The 18,978-nt window shown below is 48.9% G+C and overlaps 2 protein-coding genes across 3 annotated transcripts in view; both read right to left on the bottom strand.

Annotated features, from left to right (window-relative positions):
• Nucleotides 1-227: 227 nt before the first annotated feature.
• On the bottom strand, nt 228-10,625 carry Guca1a (guanylate cyclase activator 1A). Its single transcript, XM_031347749.1, has 5 exons — nt 10,570-10,625; nt 8,561-8,788; nt 1,646-1,795; nt 765-858; nt 228-489 (listed from the first exon to the last, which is right to left on the bottom strand). Exons 2-5 carry the CDS (start codon nt 8,759-8,761, stop codon nt 326-328), a joined length of 609 nt encoding a protein of 202 aa, XP_031203609.1. The 5' UTR covers nt 8,762-8,788; nt 10,570-10,625; the 3' UTR covers nt 228-325.
• Nucleotides 10,626-17,137: 6,512 nt separating this feature from the next.
• Nucleotides 17,138-18,978, bottom strand: part of LOC116074285 (uncharacterized protein 114841037) — a 9,462-nt gene continuing 7,621 nt past the window's right edge. Inside the window, exons 1-2 of one of the 2 annotated variants that reach the window (XM_031346610.1) lie at nt 18,353-18,470; nt 17,138-17,629 (exon numbers count right to left, since the gene is read on the bottom strand). In XM_031346610.1, the coding sequence (XP_031202470.1) occupies nt 17,315-17,629; nt 18,353-18,361 (324 nt within the window). In that variant the 5' untranslated portion in view covers nt 18,362-18,470 and the 3' untranslated portion in view covers nt 17,138-17,314. Of the gene's footprint in view, nt 17,630-18,352; nt 18,471-18,978 lie in introns of those variants that run through there. The other variant, XM_031346609.1, reaches the window with a different exon arrangement.

Raw genomic sequence — 18,978 nt, forward strand, 5'->3', positions numbered from 1 at the left:
GGGGGTCCCTCAGAGCTTCCACAGCAAGGTTCGTGAGCTGTAGAAGTAGTGCAAGGAGCTGGGCAAGAAGATGGGAGGGGCTAGAGAGGGACTGACAGGAAGCACCAGCATCTTCTGAGTTCCCTAGAGGGATTAGGGACCATCCCTCTCTGTCCTGGGCTCTCAACTCCTGATACTGCCCCTCCACCCAGCACTACGCACCCAAAGAAAAAAGCTGAGACTCTGAATTCAGGAGGTTCTATGTAATGTTAAGACAAGAACAGAACAACCACAGCAGGCACCTCACGGGGCCAGCCCTCAGCATGCAGAAGCCACAGAGTGAGGCTCAGCCCGCAGCCTCAGCTGCCAGGTCGCCAGCCCCTGCCTCCTCCTGTTCGCCGTTCTGGAGTCTGCGCACGATGCGGGTCAAGTCCAGGCTTCGGGTCAGCGTGTCCAGGAGCATCTGGTCCTTCTGAACACCTTCCATGAATTCCTCCAGAGACAGTTCCCCTGGGATGGAGAGAAAGATTCGCAGGATGAAGTCTCAGGAGTCCAGGGCTCAGAGCTGGACGCAAAAGGCAAGGGCAGAGCCAGAGCTGGGGTAATGGTAAAGGATCCAGAACCCAGAGGGGATCCCCCAAATCCAGGTCTGCATCCAGAGCAGAGGTGCGCAGAAGAGACGACCAGCAGAAGGCCCTGTGTCCTTCTCCTCTCTTGCCCCTCCCCAGGAGCGACTGCTTCTCTGCTGACCCCTCTCCCGGGGAACCCCTCCTCGGCCCCCTCACCATCCCCGTTGATGTCGATCTTGGCAAACACTGTATCTGTGAATTCCTCGGCGCTCATGGATGAGTCGCTCCAGGGATTAATGGTTCGGATGGCCTGGGAACACAAATAGGCAAAAGTGAGGAGATCCTTCCCGGTGGTGGGAGTGGGAGCCGAGCGAGCTTGTCAGAACCCCAGAACGGTTCAGAGTGGGCCAAGGTTAGGGTCTCAGGCACTTGGGCCACCGAGGTAGGATTGCCTCAAATTCGAGGTCAGTATGAGCCAAGTAATTGTGAGCTAGTCTAAGTTAAAAGCATTAAAAGAAGACGAGGGAGGCGTGTCATGGTAGCTCATGCCTTTAACCCCTACCCTTTGGGAGGCAGAGGCAGAGACAGACAGGTCTCTGAGTTCTAGGCCTGCCTGGTCTATATAGTCAAAAAACAGATGCTGAAGAGATAGTGGTAAAAAGCAAAGTGTAGTCCTGCCCCTGTAACCTCCGGCTGAAGGGAGTCGAGGGGGGAGGCCTGCCGGGGGCCTGCCACTAACCTAGCTCCAGGTTCATTGAAAGACCCTGTCTCAGAAAGAGGGAGCAAGATGCTTGACATGCTCTTCTGGCCTCACACATGCGCACGCCCCCTCGTTACACACACACACACACACACACACACACACACACACACACACACAGCGGAGACTTAGCACCAACGAAGAAACTGAGTCCTAAGGAATAGTGACATAGCCCAGATCATGCAGTTAATGAGTTAGGGATGTCATCCCTCCGTCCCAAATCCCATTCCTATTCTGGGCTGCCATTTCTATCCTGGGGCTGGGTCTGTCAGCCCAGGAACTCACTCTTGGCCACCCCCCACGCACCGCTGGCCAAGCCCTCTGCACCTGGAGTTACCCGGATGATGGTGAGCAGCTCGTCCCTGTCTATGCACCCGTTGCCGTCGACGTCGTAGAGCTTGAAATACCAGCGCAACTTCTGTTCCACCTTGCCCTTGAGGACGAGGCTGAGGGCGGCCACGTACTCCATGAAGTCAATGTAGCCATCCTGGGCGAATGGAGAGGGGCGTGGCGGGGTGAGCACGCCAGGGCTCCGCCCACCCTACTCAGAGCCCCGCCCCAAGGCCTCTACCCAATTCCTTCCCCCCCACACCCCCGCCTCCCGCCTCTTCACCCCTCACTACTGAAGCCATAAATCCTCCGATGCTAAGCAGAAGGGAGCAGAAGCCATTCAGCTCTGAGGTGTTCAGTCCCCTTGTACCATGAATATCTGTCTTTCTGGACACTTCAAAGTGCCCGCCTCGCATCTTCCTCAAAGCTGTCAATCAAGCCTGTTAGAACCACCCCCTCTCCTTCCCTTTGATTCTCAAACAGGGGTCGTTCCCAGAGCTTGAGCCATTGGAAGAAGGAAGAAAGCAAGCCAGGGCTGGAGGCTTGACTTCAGAGAACTCTTGAGGTGCTGGCCTGGCAGATAGGGCCAGGAAACGCATATATAAAGGCTCTCTTCTCTTGGCTTCCAGCTCCACTGAGCTCTATCGTGTGCTGAGAAAGACTGTGAGAACTCAGCGGAACAATCGCCCTGCCCTGCCAGAAGCGCAGTATTGGAGGAGCAGGTTTGAATCGTGCCTCCTTGATGCTCCTCTGAATTCTAGGATATGGGACACAGGACTTAGCATGTTCCTTCTACAGCACTCGACTTCCTCATCTGAAAATGGCAGTGGTGCCTGCTGTCAGAATTGCTGTTGGTGAACCAAGTCCACGAGGCTTGAACACCCAGCACAGAAGAGTGCAGTGAGGCAGTGAATCCGGTTACCGGCTGTTCGATTTGTTTGATTGGTTGGTTAGTTGGTTTTGGTTTTTTTGGTTTGGTTTTATTTTGAGACAGGTTTTCTCTCTACAGCTCTCGCTGTCCTGGAACTAGAACTGTAGACCAGACTGGCCTCAAAACTCAGAGATTCACCTGCTTCTGCCCCTCAAATGCGAGGATCAAAGGTGTGCACCGCTAGATACAATTCTGTTGTTTATTTTCTTTAAAAAAAAAAATCCTGTTTATGTGCATATGTCTGTGTAAATGTGTGCATGCTCTTAGAGGCTCTTAGAATGTCACCTCCCCTGGAGCTTACAGATGGTTGTGAGCAGCCTAACACAGGTGCTGAAGCCAAACTTTAGTCCTCTGGAAAAGCAGCAAGCACTCAAGTGCTGGGCAACCCTCATTATGCCCAGTACGAAGTCACTATGGGGCCAGGGAGCGCAATGTATCAGTGTATCCAATACCTGGACATTATAGAATCATCTAACTCTGCTAGAGCAGGACAGGAGTTCAAATGGCCCTTCAAGAGAAGGAGACATCTCCACTGAGTCTTGAAAAGGGTTGACATGGAGGAGAAACACGTGACCTTCATATGTAGCACAAAATTGTTGCAATCCTGGACACTGAACCCTGGGTCCCCAAGCACACTGGATAAGCAACCTACCACTCAGCTACACTGACAGCTGGAGAAACACAAGACCTGATGTAGGATGATCCTCTGGCCCCTGCCTCTCTGCTCCTGCCTATCCGGGCATGTCAGAAAGCTAAGCATTTCACAAAAGGGTAAGAGCTATCAGTCCCTGCCCCTCGCTTACAACCCTGACTCAGGAAGCAGGAGGTGCAGGCAGGCAGGCAGGCAGGCAGATCTGAGTTGGCAGTAAGGACTCCTGCAGCCTGTGGCTGGGCCATCGGAATCAATAATGAGCTCTCTGTCATTGGATGCATGTACGCGTTAAGCAAGACCCTGACCACACTAAACAACATAGCAATGATCAGGCTCATGGTGAACATTGGCATGGTCCTATCTTGAGTTCAAGGGCTTTTACACACACTTTTGCTCATTCCACCCTCCCAGGATGGTCCTCAGGATGAAGCAAGGCCCCTATGCAACAATGCCTGGAAGTGAGACAATGGCTTGATATATAATAAACAGTAAATAAGCAGGGTCCAATTATGTAGCCCAGGCTGGCCTCCAACTCAGGATCTTCCCACCTTGGTTCCTGAATGCTGGGAGAAGAGTGTGTGCCTCCAGGCCTTGGGCCTTGACTTTCACTCTTTATTCTTGTATTGATGAACATTTTTTAAACAAGGAGTTATATTACTATTGTAATTTCTCAATGACTACAAAGAAACAGTGAAGAAGTCAAAAGACCAAAGCCCCAACTTGGGAAGGGCCCAACCTCAGACAAGTCGCTGGGCCTCGCTGAGCCCTCATTTCCTTAGCTGAGAAGAGAAGACAATATGAACGTTCAAGATTGTGGCTTGGCCAGGGTATACACACTTGTAATCCCAAGAACTCTCAAGTCTGAGGCAAGGGCATTGTTCTGAGTTTCAAATGAGTACTAGTGAGACCATAGACACACATCTCAAAACCAGTATAAAGCTGGGTGGTGGTGGCATACACCTTTAATCCCAGCACTTGGGAGGCAGAGGCAGGCGGATTTCTGAGTTCAAAGCCAGCCTGGTCTACAGAGTGAGTTCCAGGACAGCCGGGACTACAGAGAAACCCTGTCTTGAAAAACCAAAAAAAACAAAACAAAAACAAAAACAAAACACAGTATAAAGAAGTGAGGTATGAAATGGATTCCCATCAGTAAAATAGCTGTGTGTGTGTATGTGTGTGGTGTGGTATGTGTGTATGTGAGGTGTGTATGTGATAGGTGTATATGTGTTTGTGTGTAGTATGTGTATGTGTGTATCTATATGTACTGTGTGTGTGGTATGTGTATGTGTGTGTGCTATGTATATGTATTGTCTGTGATGTGTGTACATGTTAATGCCTGTACTTTTGGAGGCCAGAGGTTGCTGTGTTGGGTGTCTTCCTCTATGGTTCTCCATATTATTTTGGAGACAGGGTCTCTCATGGAACTCACTAATTCAGCTAATCTGGCTGGCTAGAGAGCCCCAAGACTCCACCTATCTCTGACTCTCAGGGTCAAAGTTATAGGTGGGCACCCAGATTTTTACATGGGTGCTGGGATCAAATCCAGATCCTCACACCCTAGTCTTATTCTAGCACTTTCCATGGGCTTCCTGTGCTGAGAATTTTGCACTGCTCACTGCATCTCGCAGCCACTCCCCACGAGTTGACCATTTCCATCCTCATTCAAGCTGATGTTGAGACACCGCCATACAATTAACTGGATGGCAAACCCTTGCCTAGAAACTGGGTCTTCTAAACTGTACCAGTGCTTACACAAAGGTGACAGGACAACTTGGATCTGTGTGTGCTGTGATGACCCTGCACAGCCATGCCCCGCAGAAAGTAGCAGGGCACAGGCTCCCTTGCCACCTGGCTTACCCCTCTCCATGTATCTGGTGCAGCTCCCTGGTACCTAGCCATCTTCTCATTGGAACAGCTATGTTTTTAAAAGGAGTCCCATGAACCAGAGTCTCAGCCCTGCAGGCGGACAGTCACCGTCATTTCAGTAAAGCTATGACACCTTTTTTGGCACTGGGGGAGAGAACCCAAGCTTTTTTTAAAAGACAGTCTCTAAGCTTGGCTAGACTTAAACTCCCTGTGTGGCCAGGATAACTTTGAATTTCTAATTCTCCTGCTTCCACCTCTTGGGTGTAAAGATTACAGTTGTGCACCATCTCAGCCAGTTTACGTGGTGAACTGAATCCCCAGCATGCCACGAAAATAATCCACCAACTAACTGAGCTGCATCCACAGAATGTGGGGCCTTGAGCATAGCAGGCAAGCATTCTAGCTCTGAGTTATATCCCAGACCTACAGTTCTTAGGTAGAGTATAGTATGCTCTAATAAAACTTTATTTATGCCAGGCAATGGTGGCGCACGCCTTTAATCCCAGCACTTGGGAGGCAGAAACAGGTGGATTTCTGAGTTTGAGGCCAGCCTGGTCTACAGAGTGAGTTCCAGGACAGCCAGGGCTATACAGAGAAACCCTGTCTTGGGAAAAAAAAAAGTGGTCAGGGCTGTGTCCCATCTCAAGGCCATGCTGCAAGGGCAAGAGACTGTGGCCCACATAGAAATTGAATAGTTTGGTATGGGAAGGCACATTGGGTATTATACAGACTCTGTGTGTGCATACATTTATACAAGTGAGTGCTTGTGTGTGTATGTGTTTGTGTGTGTGTGTATGGTAACAAAGTCTCATTATACAGCCCAGGTTGGCCTTAAATCTGTGATGATCCTCCTGCCTCAGACACCTAAGCATTGAAATTACAAGCATGCACTATCATGGCTGGCTATACTCTTCATTATAATAATTGCATAATTAATGTATATTATAAAATCCTTATTAGCCATAAAGCTCAGGGTTTCTCATATATCCACTTATTCACTTAACACTTATGAAGCACCTATTATGTTCCAGGCACTGTCCTAGGAGCTGGAGCCAGAGCAATAAGCAAGACAAGACTTTGTCCCCCACAAAGCTCATATCCCAGTGTGGGGACTCATACCAGGGGTTATGGTTCTTTAATATCTGGCATCAGAAAGCAAGAAATTAAATGAATGAATTTTTAAATTTAAAAATATGAATTAATAAATTCTAAGCATAATTTAAATTTTCATACATGTACAGGGTGTTTACCTGCATGCATATCTGTGTACCACATGCTTGCATTGCCCAAGGGGGAGTGGGAGGTTGTTAGCCACCATATAGATGCTGGGAATAGAACCCAAGCCCTCTGCAAGGGCTCTTCACTGCTGAGCCAACTCTCCATCCCAAAAATAAAATTTTAAAAATGAAAACTGGGCTGGGAGGTGACACACACCTTTAATCCCAGCACTTGGGAGGCAGAAACAGGTTCGAGGTTAGCCTGGTCTACAGAGTGGGTTCCAGGACAGCTAGGGCAACATAGAGAAATCCTCTCTTGAAAAACTAAAATGAAAAGAAGAGACGAGACAGACAAGAAGAGAAGAAAAATCTGGGAGCTGCAGCCAGGAAAGGCAAAGGTGGGGCCAGACCCAGTTTGCCCAGTAAACTTGAACCGGGTGACCAGGGAGTGTGTTGGTGAGAAGGTTTGAGCAGAGATTTGGGTTTTGGTTGTTTTTTTGTTTTTGTTTTTTTTTTGTTTTTGTTTTTGTTTTTTTTTGTTTTTTTTTTTTTTTTTGGTTTTTCGAGACAGGGTTTCTCTGTGTAGCCCTGGCTGTCCTGGAACTCACTCTGTAGACCAGGCTGGCCTCAAACTCAGGCCAGGCTGGGATTAAAGGCATGCACCACCACCGCCTGGCTGAGCAGATTTGTAACAAGAAAGATGGAAGCCAGCCGCGGGTCTAGCAGCACAAAGGCTCAAGGGAAGGATGCAGGGTCCTGAGGAGGCCGAGCTGGGTAGAAACAAGAAGCCGACTGACGGTTCTGTTTGTTTAGGGATCCTGGAGGGTAAGGATAGGGTCTCGTGTATGAAGGCTAGCTGGTAACTGTGTAGCTGAGAGTGAACTTGACCTTCTTCCTGCCTCTACCTCCCTCATGGTGTGATTACAACACACAGCACCTAACTTTGAAAAGGATTGAGTTCCAGACAATACAGGTGACAGAAACCGAAGAGATGGTACCCAAGTGACAAGGGTTAGGTGAAGGTAGAGGATTTGTATTGTGTCTGACTTAAAGGAATCTTCCCACAGACATGTCTTGACCCCAAGGGCTTCCTTTAGCAGGAGGAGACAAGAAGTTGCAGTGTGTTATGGGTAGATGCTGGGATCCCTCCCATCCTGGACAGGAGGACTTCCTCGGAGCACCCTCGTGACTCCTTCACCTCATCATCCTATCTCCGGCTCTCTGCCCCTCCCCTTCAGAAGAGCCCTTGGAGCAGGCACCCTGCCCTTGGAGGGCCCTTTAGCTCCCGTAATCCCATTGGGCCTCTTAACTCAAGTATTAGTGAGTTTTAAATAACCACACAGGGATCTTGGTGTTCCCTAGAAGCGCCGACCACAGTGGTGTTTTTGAGGGGAGGGGCACCCCTGCCACAATGGATACCTGGCCCTGTATTACTGATAGACCCCATGTCTCAGTGAGGGGCCAGCCCAGCTCAAAATGAGCAGACAGGGCACAAGGTGAGGAAGCAGGTGTGTGGTTCTGGATTCCACCATCTTAATAGCTATTTGTTCTAGATAAATGGCAGCTTTACAGATGAGCTCCAATAAATCTCTCTCTCTCTTTCTCTCACCCTCTCTCCCTCCCTCCCTCTCTTTCCCTCTCTTTCTCTCCCCCTCCCTCCTTCCCTCCCTCCCTTCTTTTCTCTGCCTCCATCCCTCACATCCAAGGAAAATCTAGGGGTTTTGGCACAAGCATCTCACCCACCTAGTCACCTTGAAATGCTCATTGGCCATCTTGGAAGTACTCCTACCTGTCTTGGAGGCTGCTAAGCAGGATAGCAGGTAGACAGGGAACACCTTGCATTTAGTCTATGACCTCTGTTTTCCCCTGTGAAGTGGGTGTTAGTTTGCCAAAACCCCAGGGCCTAAAGCTGAGATGCTTAATGAGCAGCTATGGAATCAAATCTCAAAGCCCACCTTCCAAATGAACAAGATGCTGTTAAAACCAACCGGCTCAAGCTAAAGCCGGGCATGGCAACTTATACTTGTATTCCTGACAACTAGGAAGCTGAGGCAGGAGGATCACCATGGGTTGAAAATGAGCCTCGGCTCCACAGTAAGATTCAGTCCCCAAAACAATGGGAACCGGAAGTGACTTTTGGGGAGGACACTTCTTTCCTCTTGTTCGCTCTGCCTCCCCACTAGGCTGCTCCAGCCTGGCCTCTCGAGGGGTCCCCCAAGAATCACGATCTTCCCGTCCCTCCCATCCTCTGCCCACCTTGTTGAAGTCAAAGGTCTCGAACATCTGTTCCACATACTGGCTGGCTGAGGGGCTCAGGTTCTTGAGGCCAAAGAACTGGCGGAATTCGTAGAGGGTGAGCTGGCCAGAGGGGCACTCCGTCATGAATTTCTTGTACCACTGATGGCATTCGGTGCTGCTCAGCTCTTCCACCGACTTGCCCTCCATGACGTTGCCCATGGTCTAGGCTCACGAGAGATGGATGCCCTAGATGGATAGGTAGGTCCTGTTTTCTAATATCTCCTGCACAAGGGTGGCTTGGCTTTCGGGACCTCCCCTCTTGCCCGCCTAAGCAAAGACAGCCAGGTGAGTTGGACTAAAAAGGGAGGTGAGCCGCCGTAACTCACATCCAAACTAGGGATGCCGGAGGGCTGGTATTAAAAGATGAGAGGATTTTTCTTGCCCAGTTTGCAGTCTGCTAATCCCTTCTTAACGGGATCTGGTGGGTGGCTGGCCAGCGGCTACTCTGATCCCATGACCTCTGTGCCCTTCGCATATACTGAACCCACAAGGCTCTGCCTCTTGCCTTCAGACGTGGAACAGACACAATGTGTTAAGTAGATCTGGATTCTTTTCCAGACGGAGGCCATGCTGCAGCCCTTGCTTGGGCATCTGTATGCAGCTGGCCAGGTGTACATTATCCTTGGACATCACTGAGGAATTCAAGCACGTGAGAGCTGCTTGGCGGGCTCAGAGTTTAGGGACTGGCTTCCAAGACACACCCCCCAGGAGCTGGAAGGAACCACACACAGTATATTCTATTTCTCGTTGACTGAAGCATTCCCTCCTGGAGAGAAAGTAAGAGGATCAGGCAATGTCCATGAAGCAAGATTCACCAGACCCCACCCAGTGGTTACATAAGTAGCAAGCAATTGCTGAAGGAGAAGAAACCCTTGGGCCAGCTTCAAGGTTACTAGGGAGCTTGAAGGAGGTAGCTTTTGTGAGAGCCATGACCCAATGGTAGGGTTTTCAGTGACAAAGCTGCCCACGTATCACCCACACTCTCTAGCTGCTGAATCCCAAACCCAGTCGGCACTTTCCTGGCACAAGTGAGACAGCAGGACGGACCCTACCCACGAGAGTTTATAACGGCAAACCCTTCGGCTTCTGAAAAATGTGTGATAGCATTTGTGGCACCAGCGATTAGACTTGGCACAATGGCAGTCAGCTTGGGTGAAGACATGTCACCACCCAGGAGCCGTAAGGTTGTTGCTTGGAAATCCCAGCCCCACTGGTAGGCTACCTCTCTAGGGAGTTTTGGAGAGAGGTCTCTGGGAGTGTACACATAATAGCCTGCCATGGTGTGGGCTGTGTCCCCAGGATGATGGCAGATACCTACTGCCGAGGACATGTGCTCTGACCGTAGGGTGTGCAGAAGCCAAGATGGGCCTGAGCAGGAAGCCACTCTGGTTCTGGCTCATAGTCCCAGAAGCGACTACATCGGCTGCCAAAGAAGTATCTCCAGCCGTCCTGCACGTTACATTGCTGTGAGGGTTAGCATGTGATAGTCCCTGAAAGCTCGTGTGTACTCAACTGGTGACACTCTTTGGAGAGGTTGTGGGTCCTTGAGGAGGCTGAGCCTTGCTGGAAGAAGAGAGTCACCAGGGTGGGTGTTGAGGGTTAATGGCCTGGCCCCGCTTCCTGTTCTTGACATATGAACAGAATATGTGACAAGCATAATGATGTGAAGACCAGCTGTACCTCAGCCACTCTATTTGTTTATTGGTGGAACACACACAAATGAAAAATGTAATAAAAATGTATAAAACTCATCCCTCCGCTATAGTGATTCATAAGGAATATGTGTTGTTCACATAACCCCAAGGACAGTTATCTATTGGAGAAGAAACCAATCAGGTCTGTTTTACATCTGCTTTAAGGTACACAAAGGAGAGGGTCCCCAGCTTTGGCTGCGTTCTACAGCAGAGGGGTTGCTCCAAATCTTAGCGGGGTTCATCTCGCGCTCAGCACCACTGGCTTTGTTGTACCTGAGAGCTCCACACTGCAGGATCAATCACCACCGTGCAGCAGTTTAAACTCGCACGTACTCAGCAGCCTATGGTTTCTGTGCCCAGGGTCTCACATGCTGCTGTCAGGGAGGCAGTGGGCTGGGCTTCCTTCCATCTGAACAATGGGCTCCAACTCTTTAGAGCTGGGGGCAGAATTCGCTCCCTTGCTGCAGTGTGACTGGTACTCCAACTCCTTTAGCTCCTTACCGGAAATTGTCTAAGGATAGTCACAGTTCATGTGTATGCACATGTATATGTGTGTAGTGTGGTGTTTGTGTGTGTGTGTTTGTGTGTGTGTGTGGTATGTGTGTAGTGTGTGTGGTATGTGTGTGTGTGGTGTGAGTTTATGTGGTATGTGTGGTATGTGTATGATGTGTGTGTGGTATGTGCGTGGTGTGGGTATGTGTGGTATATGTATGTGTGGTGTGTGTATGTGTGGTGTATGTGTGGTGTATGTGTGGTGTGTATGTGGTGTGTGTATGTGTGTGTGTGGTATGTGGTATGTGTGGTGTTTGTGTGGTGTGGTGTGTGTATGTGTAGTGTGTATGTATGTGGTGTGTGTGTAATGTTTTCTATAATCTACCCACAGCTCCTGTTCCAGAGCATAGCATGCCTCCTATTCCATCGAGGCAGTAGGGGAGTCTCCTTCAATGGGCTAATTGGCGTCTTATACAAACTAGCCTCTCAAGACCATGACAGACCATCACCTCTGTCACATTCTGTAGACTGTATGGAATCAAGTTATAGGCTTCACCAGCACCCGGAGGGGAGAAGGCTGTGCATAGACAAGAAGTGGAGAGGTAGAAATCACCAGGGATACTTCAGGATCTGTGGTAACATTTGCCATTGGACAATAACAGAGACACAACACTCTATTCCTTCTAGAACTGCCAATGATTGTGTGGCCAGGCTACTCTTAGGAACCTAGAAGCTTCCAGAAGGTAGACGTCGTCATTCCTCTCTGTACCCTTCAACACCTACTGCCTCCTATTCTGTGTGATCACTTGCTGGTTATTCCTCTTCACCACATCCAATCAGACACTGATCCCCAAAGACTGGCCCCTGTAGACTGGCTCTCCTCTCTCCTCTGACTCAGAGCTGGCTCGTCCACTGAGATGAACTAGATGGGAAGGAAAAGGCAGGAGAGATGGACTGGGTACCACTGCCTTCACTCCTTGTTGCTTCTGGGTCACACAGTTGAGAAATGGACTCTCCTGGGTTCAGTCCCAGTTCTTGAGTTCCCATGGCAACACTTCCTCCCCCTTCCCACAGCAGGTTCTGTGTGTCCTTCTGCTACTGCTCACTGGGATATCACCTACAACTGTGTCCATGTGCCTCTTCTCAGTCCTCTCAATGTTCCTCTATGATTTTTTTTTAACGTGTATGGAGGTTTTGCCTGTGTGATGGTTTCTATATGCTCTGCCCAGGAAATGACAATATTAGAGGGTATGGCCCTGTCGGAGTAGGTGTGGCCTATTAGAGTAGGCATGTCACTGTGGGCGTGGGCTTTGTCCTAGCTTTCTGGAAGCCAGTCTTCCACTAGCAGACTTCAGATGAAGATGTAGAACTCTCAGCTCCTCCTGCACCATCCCTGCCTGGATGATGTCATGTTCCCACTTTGATGATACTGGACTGAACCTCTGAAACTGTAAGTCAATTAAATGTTGTCCTTTATATGAGTTGCCATGGTCATGGTGTCTGTGCACAGCAGTAAAACCCTAAGACAGAAGTTGGTACCAGGAGTGGGGTATTACTGGGATAGGCCTGACCATGCTTTTGTTTAGAAGAATGTAGATTTTGGAAATTTAGCTTTGGAAAGCAGTGGAATGGTTTAAATGGGGCGTAATGGGCTTTCCTAGGTATATGGAAGACTTTGTTACTAAGTAGGATTGGAACTGTGCAGACCTGGCCCAAGAGGATTCAGTGCAGAAGAATTTCAATATGTGGCCTAGAGACTATTTTTGTGGTATTTTGGTGAAGATTGTGGCTGCTTTCTGCCATTGTCTAAAGAGTCTACCTAAGTCTAAGGTAAAGAGATTTATATTAATTGCATTGACAAAGGAAGTCTCAAAAAAAAGCCCAGCAGAGACTTTGTTCTCTGGTTAAGTCTCATGAAGAGAGTTTTGAATAAGCATAGCAAGCTTAGAAATGAAAAATATACATGGTTCAAGTACTAAGGGGGCACCAGGAAGCGAAATGGAGCTGAATCCTATATTCTAGAGAGAATATATTAAGGGATTTGGGGGCAAGATCCTACCCAGCTAAATTTAGATCCAGGCATAATGGTACACACCTTTGATCCCAGGAGACAAGCCAAACAGATATCTGAGTTCAAGGCCAGCCTGGGACAAAGCAGGTCTAGGTGAAGAAAAGCTTAAATCCTGGCATGGTGGTATATGCCTTTAATCCCAACATTACAGGAGACAGAGCCATGCAGATCTCTGAGTTCAAGGTCAATCTACAGAGCCAGTTCCAAGGCAGCAAACTTTAGGCAGTGAGGGAGTTGGAAAACAGAAAGCTAGTAATAGAATAAGGAGGGCAAGTTCCAGCCCCAGCAAAGCAGCAAAACTCAGCAGCTTCAGCCATTGTCTGGCTTTAGAGTCAAAACCAAAAGGGACTACTGGACAATTTATGCTGGGGAGTGTTTCCTGACAGCACAAATGAGCTGTGTTCCAGAGGTAGCCAAGGTTGCACCTCGTCCTTCAGCTGTACTTGGTAATATGTAAGAATCACCCAGGTGGTACTGGTTTTGAAGGCATGAAGGGGTCATGGAGAGCAGCTGAGACTTGACATTGTGAGGGGCCATGGAAGGCCATTGGTGAAGGTGCAGTCTCAATTGCAGTTGATGGCCCTGGACTGAAGGGGTCGTACAAAGAAGTTAAGGCTTGGCACCATGAAGAGAGCCTATGAGAGGCTATTGGTCAAGCCTAGGTGCAGCAGAAGACCCCAGCATATTGGAGATGCCAGTTCCATGGGATGATCACCAAGAAAAGCAGGGACAATAGAGTGGATCAACCTGAGCTTAAGAGTGCTACAAAAAGCAGAACTGGAGAAGTGACACCAGCCCTTTGGAGGAGCCCAGAAGATCATGTGTGGATCCCAGACATTGGAATAAGAAGCTGTAATGTTGAAGTTGCCTTAGAGGCCCCCAAGATATTCGAGATGCCAGAGTCGTGGGCTATCTGCTGAGGAAAGTTGCTAACAGGGAGTGGAACCAGCCCAGGAAAAGAAGTTTGTTGCAGTCAACAATGATGAAAAAGTCATTGAACATCTGAAAACTGCTTTGACATCAGACATGGAGATGCAGAGTTTGGAGTTTGCTCAGGGTTTCCTGTCTTGATTCAGGGATTACAGTTAAAAGATTGGATGGATCTCTGAAGAGACTTTGAATTTTGGACTTTTAACATTGTTGATACTGCTATAAACTATGGGGACATTGGAAGTTGGACTAAATGTAATTTTTTGTTACGCCATGGTTAGCTATGGACCCCATAGACTCAAGTATTTGAACAAGCCTATGGGGGCCAGAGAGTAGAATGTGATGGTTTGTATATGCTTGGCCCAGGGACTGGCACTATTAGAGTGTGTGGCTCTGCTGGAGTAGATGTGTCATTGTAGGTGTGGGCTTTAAGACCCTCATTCTAGCTGCCTGGAAGCCAGTATTCTGCTAGAAGCCTTCAGATGAAGATGTAGAACTCTCAGATCCTCCTGAACCATGCCTGCCTGGATGCTGCCATGCTCCTGCCTTGATGCTAACGGACTGAACCTCTGAACCCAATTAAATGTTGTCCTTATAAGAATTTCTGGGTGGTAGTGGTGCATGCTTTAATCCCAGCACTTGGGAGGCAGAGGCTGGCAGATTTCTGAGTTCGAGGCCAGCCTGGTCTACAGAGTGAGTTCCAGGACAGCCAGGGCTACACAGAGAAACCCTGTCTCGAAAAACCAAAGAAAAGAAAGAAAGAAAAGTTGTCATGGTTATTGTGTCTGTTCACAGCAGAAAAACCCTAACTAAGCTTGCTATGCTGCTGGACTAACATAGAATCCCCAGTGTGGGGGTGAAGGTAGGGGGTGGGCACAGAGAACGGGAGTGTAAGACCACAGAGAGTCTTAGCCTAGACGTGCTACCTCACCGACCACAGCTTGACAACAGATCGATGCAAAAGCATGAGGTTTATTGATACAACGCATGAGGTTGCTCAGCCTCGCAGGGAGAGACAACAAAGAACTCAGGAAGCGCTCACTTTTTATACCCTCCTTACAAGGGGGGCTGAACAGCTGGAGCATAATTGGTCAGCAAAACAGCAGTGTACTTTTGACTCATCAGCCTTCTGTTGTTTATCTTACTGGATGTTGGTGGTTAGGTCAGGACAGTAGGACAGTTTGTGGTTTCCCAGATTTCAGCACAGAGGGGAGGGGGAGTTATTCTGAGAATTGCTAATCTTGTTTTTGTACACCTTAACGTCATTGCAACCACCAGTTATTTTTGTTTTGGCTGGCCTTAGCCTGGTCAATTCTGACTTAACATCCTGACCACCAGAACTTTGTTTTCACAATTTTGAAACTTTGTTTCTATATCCCCAGAACCTAAACAAGCAGATGTTTCCACATTCTCGTGACTTTGTTTCCCCGAACTTTACTCCTACATTCCCAGGCAGTTAGGTTTTAGCTTTACTGCTTCAGGGGGACCCTCTGAAAGTGGGGGCCAAAGGACAAACTGATAGAATGAGCCATGGTAAATGGCCATCCCACTCCTTCCCACACTGGTTCCTTGACTAGTGAGCAGAGGGTTGCGGGTGGCTTGGTTTCAGCCAGGGTTGGCAGGCTGAAGGAGTGCCCGTGGTAAGCAGCTGGCAGCACAGGTTAGGACAGCCTCTCTCTGAGGTCCTTTATTTCTTCTATCCCTAACGATCTTTTCAGAGAAAGTGTCCTATCTCTCTCTCCACACAGCTCCTGTGTGCAGCTATGTCCCACCCAACGTGCGGCTGCTGGAATTCATGGCAGAATCGTGACTCTCACAAATGAGAGCAGCCTGATGTACCCAGGTATGCTGCTGGCAAGCATGGCCTGATGTACCCAGGTGTGCTGCTGGCAAGCATGGCCTGTTTGTTGCATGAGGACCCATGTACAGGCGATTGTTATTCTGTGGCATAATCTCATGACAGCTGATTCCGTAGTCACTGAAATCACACAATCAGTAAGAGACCGGCACAGTTAGGTGTGGACAGCCAGTATGGGCATCTGTCAGGCCACTGCTGCAAACCTAATGGTCTCTGTTCTCACCCACCTCTTCCATGACCACAGAGCCCTTAAAACTTGCAAGTCTTAGCCAGGTGGTAGTAGCACACTCCTTTAATCCCAGCACTCAGGAGGCAGAGACAGGCAGATCTCTGAGTTCAAGGCCAGCTTGGTCTACAGAGAGTTCCAGGGACAGTGGGGACTACACAGAGAAACCCTGCTTTAAAAAAAAACCTAAGACCTGCGAGTCTAATCAGCCATTCTGAACCACATGAGAGAACAGGAACTCGGGCTTCAACCCCAGCAAAAGCTTGGGATGGTGGTGCATTTCCATAATCCCAGCACACACCAGACAGAGTCACAAAGATTGTGAGTTCAAGGTCAACCTAAGCTACATAGTGAAGTTAAGGCCAGCCTGCTCTACACAGCAAAACTCTTGTCTCAAAAGCCAGAAACCTGGGAAGCTTGTGGAGCTAGCAATGCAAACTAGAGACAGATTGAGAGATGGCCCAGAGGTTAAGAGCTTTGACTGCTCTGTCAAAGGTCCTGAGTTCAATTCCCAGGAACCACATGGTGGTTCACGACCGTCTGTGATGGGATCTGGTGTCCTCTTCTGGTATGTCTGAAGATAGCGACAGTGTATTTAAAAAAAAAAAAAAGCCAGAAATAATAAGCCTGTCTTTAATCTCGGCACTCAGGAAGCAGAGGCCTGCAGATCTGAGTTTGAGGCCAGCCTCGTCTACATAGTGAGTTCCAGGACAGCCAGGGCTATAGAGAGAGACTCTGTCCACCCCCACCCCCAAAACTAAACCAACAACAAAAAAGCCCGAAACAATGAGGAACACAGCTTAATTAGTAGCAGGCTTGTCTAGCATGCATGACCCTTCAGTAGACTGGGAGCATGGTCTACTGTGGTCTTGACAGGTAAGACAGGAGGGTCAGAGGTTCCAAGACACTCTCAGTTACATAACAAGTTTAGGACCAGAATGGACTGTGTGAAACCCTGTCAAAACAAAAGGCTGTTTTTACAGAAATGGTTACTAGAAACATGCTCATTTCCTGCATTTGTCTCCATGCCTCCATGGTTGTTATAGTCTGAGGTAAGATGACCTCATGAGAGAGCATACATAGGCAGCTTTTTTAGTTTGGGGGAGCATGGCCACGTGTGGTTCATGGGAATACTGAGGTCAGCACTGACTGACATTTGGCCATGGGAGAAGCATACGCTTGGGGCGGGGGCCAGGGGGGACTAGGAGGAAACCCTTTCAATTCTTTGGGCCCTTCTGAATAAACTCACCAGGTGGCAACCTGGTGCCAGGAAAAAGAAGGACAAAGTTTATTACTATTGAGAAGTGGCCTCCCTCAGCTGTCACAGCATACCTGGCTAGTCCAGGCATACACTGCTTCTCCAGGCAGGAATGATCTTTCCCTCTGGGACACAGGACCATAGGATGAAGGTGGGGGGTGGGGACTTCCAGATGCCATGGACCTAGGTGCGCCACAAGATCAGGTTTGCTGGAGGAACATCAAAGCGCTTGCGGGTGTGGTCGGTTTCTCTTTGGTACAGGTAGCCACAGGTGGGCTTCTGCAGGGTGTAGAAGGGATTTAGAGAGTTGGAATACTGTGAGTTGTAGAATCTGAACCTGATACTAGTGTCTGGGTTCTGCCCCCGAGGATCCACCACCACTGGTACATAAGCTTTCTCCAGAGACTGTTCTCGGTCCCGTTTCCAGTTCCGGGACAATGGCGCCGGCGGCACCTTCACCTTTTGCCCATGGCTGGGGATCAAGGATTTCCGTGAATCCTAAGAAGAGAAAAGGAAGGAGAAAGTTGGCAGGGATGAACACTGGGGCACCAGACTGTGATGTTTCCATTGCTACAACCAGGGCAGGAAGGAGAATGGGGCATGATGCAGGGTCCCCAGCTCAGCTGACCACGATGCCAGACTCTCCAGAACAGGGGGCAGCCTTCAAGCCCTTCCCCCCTAACCCCTGCTCTTGCAGACTTCTGCTTAATTATCAGCAGCACCTGCCAGCTCAGAAAGCTGGGAACCTGGGTATTGACTTCAATTCTTCAGTTCTTCCTCTCCCTCCTCCTTCAGCCAATCATGACTCCTCCCCATGGTGTCTGGAGCAGTGCTCCCCAACTCCTGACACTATCATGCCTTCATCCTTTCTCCTGAGGAGCCACCCCAGTGTCCTCTGGAGTCACTCTCCCTTCAAGCTCTTGCCTTTTCCATTCGCTCCAAAGTTTAATTCCGATTACTAATGACAACGTAATCCATCTTTTGTGTCTACTACCTGGGGAAAAAAATCTCAAAGCATCTAGTCTAGAACACAAGATGTTTAATGCAGCACCAACACATCCCTCGACCCACCCTGTGTTCAGCCACTTTGGTCTACACCTGGCTGCTTCTGTTTCCAGCCCCTCTTGCCTTTATTTTGGCCACCTCCAAGTCATTTGAGAATCCAGTCAGTGCAGGCCAAAACAAGCTCTCTTGCTTACTGACTTTAGGAAGGCCCCTTACCTGTGACATAGAAGCTCTCTAAATCCTGTTTCTTTCTCCAAGCCAACACATTTAGAGAGTGCTTGGGAAATATAGGTTCACCTCAACTGAATTCTAGTAGAGGGCACCCCACCTTCCAAGCTGCTGATGTGGTTCTGTTTTAGAACCTCCCATTGTTACAGCTGTGTCCCGCCTATGCCCACCTCCCCTTAACCTCTGCTCTGGGCTGACAGGGCTCCCCACTGACTTGTCATTCACACAGTCCTGACATCTATTTATCCTCTGCTATCCCATTTCTTGAGTATTCTATGACAGAATCGCAATGTTCCACAAAACACCATGCCATCTCCCAAGGACAAGGCATCCATTTCTTTTTATGTGTTTCTTTGTGGGTTTTGTTTGGGTTTTGCTTTAAGAGGAATTCTCATGTGGCCCTCAAGGTCAATGGGGTAGCCCAAGGATGGCCTGGGATTCTTGATCCTCTTGTCTCTAGCTCTCAAGTTCCTTCTTTCTCTAGGACTTTCAGAATCATGATAATCCAATCAAAAGACCAGGCCTGCCTGTGGGTGACCATCCACCAAAGTGTGGATTAGGAAACTTGGATTCTGTCCCCAGGGCTTCAACTACCAACCATTCCCCCCCCCCGC

This window comes from Mastomys coucha, unplaced genomic scaffold (assembly GCF_008632895.1).
Source record: "Mastomys coucha isolate ucsf_1 unplaced genomic scaffold, UCSF_Mcou_1 pScaffold3, whole genome shotgun sequence".
In the NCBI taxonomy this organism is placed as follows: Eukaryota; Metazoa; Chordata; class Mammalia; order Rodentia; family Muridae; genus Mastomys; species Mastomys coucha.

Coding starts and splice junctions, on each gene's coding strand:
- Guca1a (XM_031347749.1), bottom strand. CDS start 8,761: ATGGGCAACGTCATGGAGGGCAAGTCGGTGGAAGAGCTGAGCAGCACC. Junction 859..1,645: donor AGCTGCTCACCATCATCCGG/GTAACTCCAGGT, acceptor TTGTGTTCCCAG/GCCATCCGAACCATTAATCC. Junction 490..764: donor GATCGACATCAACGGGGATG/GTGAGGGGGCCG, acceptor TCTCCATCCCAG/GGGAACTGTCTCTGGAGGAA.